At 37.1% G+C, this 6000-nt stretch overlaps 1 protein-coding gene across 3 annotated transcripts in view; it reads right to left on the reverse strand.

The window, feature by feature from the left end:
• Positions 1 to 6000, reverse strand: part of GOLGA4 (golgin A4) — a 120336-nt gene that overhangs the window by 17667 nt on the left and 96669 nt on the right. For all 3 annotated transcript variants that reach the window (XM_011953339.1, XM_011953340.1, XM_011953338.1), the window contains one exon: positions 1514 to 1617. In XM_011953339.1, the coding sequence (XP_011808729.1) occupies positions 1514 to 1617 (104 nt within the window). The remainder of the gene's footprint in view (positions 1 to 1513; positions 1618 to 6000) is intronic.

Here is a 6000-nt window from a genome sequence, read left to right on the forward strand (position 1 = left end):
ATTCATAACCTTCAGAAGAAACAGGTTGAGGCAGTCTGTTTCTCTATTTTACAGATCAAGAAAAAGCTAAATAAAGTATTTAGCAACAACCTTTGCATCATAGCTTTAGATTCACTAATGAGCCAAAGTAGCTAAAGTTCTGAGGAGCTTTTTGTTTTTTAGAGATATGCCTCTCCTCCCCACCCCCAAAACAATAACAAGGTAACTTTAAATGATCTATCCCACCTCAAATATCCCCCCCTACAGGGACATAATATACCCTGTATTTGAGGGAAGATAGTGTATGTCCCATAAGGACATAAGAGAAAGCTGTTATTTTGTTAGTTTTGTTTTTAAAAGATAAGGAGAAAATTAGTTTTATCTATCCTTGAACTTTTTGAAAAATGGCATTGAGAAAAAAAAGACACTGAAGTGCTATGATTTAATATCTGCCTTCTGTGATACATGTTCACAACATTAGATATTACTTTAATTTGATATAATGAAATGTGATTTCTACAGATATTAAGGATTCAAATGACTTCTAACCCACTCCTGGTATTTAGTTGAATCTCCAATCTATACATTTATAATATTCTTTTAAGATATTTCCTTTTATAATACTATTTTAAGGTACTTGCTTTTTAGGTTTCAAATATATTTGCCAAATCAGTGCTTGAACCTGCTTAGTATCCTATGACTCAGCAACTCCCACACACCTATACATTAAAACACTGATGGCTTCTGAGCATAGAAAATTCATTATCCCATTCTCAGCCAAGGTACACAGACAATCAAAATTCCTTGAAGGTAAAAAATGTCAAAAACAGAAACTGCTTTAAATGAAAAATTCTGTTTGAGGAAAGGCTCATGAATTTCCCTAGAAGCATTTAACTCAATTCAATATATATTTACCAAATGTCCAATAAGGCTCTTTTTAAAACACTGCAAGGGATACAAATAAGAATAAGACAAGACTCTACATTTAAGCACCTTACAACAAATGCAACATTCTAGAAAACAAATTAGCCAAGCATTATTACTTACATGGGGTAATTTTTAAATGATCAATATTCCACAAGTGCAGAAATGATTTTCTTCCAGTAACTAAAGTACAATGTTTCTAAATCTCTCCAGGTAGCTATTAATTATTACTATTTCCAATATTATTCATAATATCCTAAAGTCTCCTTGAAAATTCACTAATGAGCCTATTCTTCTAACTTAAAGATACGAAGTCAAGAAGAAAAAAAGCCACATGGTTCACCAATTATTCTTACGTTAATGAAATTTTAATGTTTAGTGTTCAGTGTTACCCACAGTATTTTAAAAATTAGTATTTTATAAATTTAACAAATATAAGATCCACCAATTCACTTTGTAAACTAACAGCAATAAAATAATTATCTATTACCTACTATTAGCATGTCTGATGTGCTAATAGTAAACATATGGCATTCATATGTGTATTAAAAGTGGAACATATTTCTTTTAAAATTAAGCCACACACCAAATCACGAAACATGATTTATACCTTAGTCTCACGACCCATCATATACTCAAAAAGCACTTTTCGCAAATACTCAAATTCGGTAGGTTCTCCAAAGAGTGAGACATCGGTATGGTACAAATTGCCACCTGTCAAATAAAAAACAGACCAAACTGTAAAGACAAAACCAGGTAAATTACTTATTACTTATAAAAACAGATTTTAAAAACAACCAATGGAACAGAGAGGCATTGCTTTTACATTGTATCATATTGCATTGTATACACACATGCACACTAAACATTCCAATTACTATTTTATACTTGGAAGAGAAAACTAGAATTACTATAACAATTTTATTTCTCACATCTTTTTCTCTTCCTCCTCTTTCTTCTGGCCTTTTATTGTAATTATACATTACTTCGGGTTTAGAATTTAAATAACCATTTGTTCAGTGAAAACAAACTGTGTTATGTGTCATTTACAGAGTCGGATGAGCAAAATCTTAAAAGTCAGATAATACAAAGCACTGGTGAGGATGTGAAACAATGGAGACTCTTGTGTACTACTAGGAGAGGAAACTGAAAACAAGCACTACAGATGACAATTTGGCATTGCTTTTAAAACTGTGTAACATAGAAACAAGCATATTATATGACACAGAAATTCAATTATTAGCAATATAACCTAGAGAAACACTTCACATGTACAGTAGGAGTCAATGTTTATTTACACTGTTTATAAAAGCAAAACTGAAACAACTCAAATGTCCACCAAGAGAACATACTGTGACATAAAGATATAATGTATTATTGTTAAATTCAGCGTTGAAAATGGTCAAATTATAGCTTCACACCAAGCCTGTAATCCCAGCACTTTGGGAGGCCGAGACGGGCGGATCACGAGGTCAGGAGATCGAGACCATCCTGGCTAACCCGGTGAAACCCCGTCTCTACTAAAAAATAAAAAAGAAAAAATTAGCCGGGCGAGGTGGCGGGCGCCTGTACTCGGGAGGCTACTCGGGAGGCTGAGGCAGGAGAATGGCATAAACCCGGGAGGCAGAGCTTGCAGTGAGCTGAGATCAGGCCACTACACTCCAGCCTGGGTGACAGAGCGCGACTCCGTCTCAAAAAAAAAAAAAAAAAAAAGCTTCACACATTAGAATGAATCTCAAAATAACAATATTGGGTTAAAAAAAGTAATTTACATAGGACACATACAGTATGATGTCATTTCTATACAGCCCAAAATATATAAAACATTAAAATCAATTTTTTTTAAGGAACTAGTTATGTTGTAATATAATAACAGCAGTTACTCTTGGGAAACAACAGAGATATAAGGACTACAGAGCAGCAAAAGAAGCCTCAAAAGAAATGGCAACGTTCTGGATGGTGGATTCTGAGGTGTTAAATTGCCTCCATACATTACATGTACGTTACACGTACTCACATGTTTGGAATTTTTTTTAAGTGCATACTTTTAGAAGACTCAACTCACTCCAATTATACTTTGCAAGTATAGAGTTCTAAGAACTAAATAATGAAAATACATTATTTCCTATGGGTAATATACCCTTCTATATATTATACTTAATTGTTTTATTCCTCTAGATCTATACAAAATGCAGATCTTTTTTCACTTTTCAGAAAATAAGTAATTTTATTAAATAAGCAGAGTACTTTTTTTTTTTTTTTTTGACACAGAGTCTTGCTCTGTCACCTAGGCTGGAGAGCAGTGGCAAGATCGTGGCTCACTGCAACCCCCACCTCCCGGGTTCAAGTAATTCTCCTGCCTCAGCCTCCTGAGTAGCTGAGATTACAGGTGCGCATCACCATGCCTGGCTAATTTTTGTATTTTTAGTAGAGACAGGGTTTCACCATGTTGGTCAGGCTGGTCTTGAACTCCTGACTGCATGATTCACCTGCCTTGGCCTCCCAAAGTGCTAGGATAGCTATTTTCCAGGAGAGGAAATAAATATTATTTTTCAATACTTGTGCCTCTTCTTTATTTCTCCCAAACAGTGGTACAGAAGACTTCCCAGCTCTTATTTCTGGTTTTAAGCAATTATTAGAGGAAATTAGTTACTGTTCAAATAAAGAGGCTTTCCAAATTGTCTACTCATTGCCTCTAATGGGTCTTCCCAAGTAACTTCATCTAGGTAACACTCAGCATTTTAAAATCCACACTTTATCTGGGCCAAATTCCAAAGTGTATAACTGAAAAATCCACTTGATATTTAACACAATTTTATCTGTGTGTTACAGATAATTTTAAAACATAAGCTTGCTTGGATTTTCCTCAAAAAATGCGTAATGCCATAATGCCTTTAAAATATGCATTTAGTGAGAAAATATTACATTTACAATCACATCTACAAATAAATGTAATAAAAGAGGTGCAAGATTACTACTGAGAACGATAAACATTATTATTTTGAGACAGGGTCTCACTGTCACCCAGGATAGAGTGCAATGGTGCGATCACAGCTCACTGCAGCCTCAACCTCCTGGATTCAAGTGATCCTCCCACCTCAGCCTCCCAAGTAGCTGGGACTACAGGTACATGTCACCATGCCTAGCTAACTTTTTTTTTCTAGAGACAGGGTCCCACTACACTGTCCAGGTTAGTCTCGAACTCCTGGGCTCAAGTGATCCTCCCACCTCGGCCTCCCAAAGTGTTCAGATTATTGGCATGAGTCACTGTGCCCAGCCAAGAAACATTATTGACACTGAAGACCTACATAAATGTTGAGGTATACTGTGATTATGGATTGGAGAATCAATACCATATAAATTCCAATTCTCTTTAATTTTTCTATAAATTCAATGTAAGTCTAATCAAAAGCCTCCCAGGAATGTGTATGTATGCATGCATGTAACTTAACGAGGTGATTTTAAAATCTGTATGGACATTCAAAGAGCTAAGAATAGTTAAATAATTCTTAAAGAAAAAGTGGGAGGACTTCCCCAGCCAGACATCAAGACTTATTATGAAGTGACAGTTATTAATATAGTGAAGGTTGGGCATGGTGGCTCACTCCTGAAATCTCAGCACTTTGGGATTGGCCAAGGCAGGAGGACCACTTGAGGCCAGGAGTTCGAGACTAGACTGGGCAACAGAAAGAGACCTCATCTCTACCAAAAAAAAAAAAGACAGTGAGGTATTAGAGCAGGCATAGACAAACTGATCAATGAAATACACTAGAGGTGCCAGAAACAGATCTTCAAAAATACATACTAACTGGCCAGATACAGTGGCTCATGCCTATAGTCCCAGCACTTTGGGAGGCCAAGGTGGGTGGATCACATGAGGTCAGGAGTTTGAGACCATCCTGGCCAAGATGGCGAAACCCCGTCTCTACTAAAAATACAAAAATTAGCCAGGCGTGGTGGTGTGCGCCTGTAATCCCAGCTACTTGGGAGGCTGAAACATGAGAATCGCTTGAACTCAGGAGGCAGAAGTCCCACTGAGCCAAGGCTACACCACTGCACTCCAGCCTGAATAACAGATTGAGACTCTGCCTGGAAAAAAAAAAAAAAACAAGAAAAGCAGGATAAACTCTGTTTACCAGTTTCAGACTAACTTTACTGTTTACCACTTTCAGACTAACTGAAATTTATCCTGCTTTTCTTGTTTGAGTTGTACCTCAAGGTAACCATATAGATAATGTGGAAAAGTTCCTATTTATAGAAGAATTCCAATTAATATATGCACAAGAAATGGTGGAATTTTACTAACACCATTATGCAACCACTACTGAAGTAACAGATCAGGGAAGTTACCAATGGATGCTAAAATCTGGTGAAAAGTGATGGATCACAGCTGGGCGCAGTGGCTCAAGCCTGTAATCCCAGCACTTTGGGAGGCCGAGACGGGCGGATTATGAGGTCAGGAGATCGAGACCATCCTGGCTAACACGGTGAAACCCCGTCTCTACTAAAAAATAAAAAAAACTAGCCGGGCGAGGTGGCGGCGCCTGTAGTCCCAGCTACCCGGGAGGCTGAGGCAGGAGAATGGCGTGAACCCAGGAGGCGGAGCTTGCAGTGAGCTGAGATCGGGCCACAGCACTCCAGCCTGTGTGACAGAGCGAGACTCTGTCTCAAAAAAAAAAAAGAAAAGTGATGGATCACACCTGGAACTGGGTGGTAGATCTTAAAATTATAAATATGTCATGAAAGTTTTGATATAAGACAACAAGAATTACTCAACTTCCTTTATGAAGCATTACTGTCAATGCAAACCTAAAGCTAATCAAACCTAAATCTGATCAAGCCTCTAGTTCTACCTACCGGGGACAGAGGACTCCATGGAGATGGAATCCAGAAAATTAAGAATGTGGTTCACTCTATATGACAAATAAGTTGGTTTTCTCATCAAATAAATGATAAAAGCAAAGGTGAAGAAGGACCTAGAGTTCAAAACAGACTTAAGTAATTTATCAATCAAATGTAATGTATGAGCACCGTTTGGCTCCTGATTCAAATTAACCAACTATTTATCACCACCAAAAGAAAACATTTATGAGGCCA

Source organism: Colobus angolensis, unplaced genomic scaffold (genome assembly GCF_000951035.1).
Source record: "Colobus angolensis palliatus isolate OR3802 unplaced genomic scaffold, Cang.pa_1.0 Scaffold36, whole genome shotgun sequence".
Classification (NCBI taxonomy): Eukaryota; Metazoa; Chordata; class Mammalia; order Primates; family Cercopithecidae; genus Colobus; species Colobus angolensis.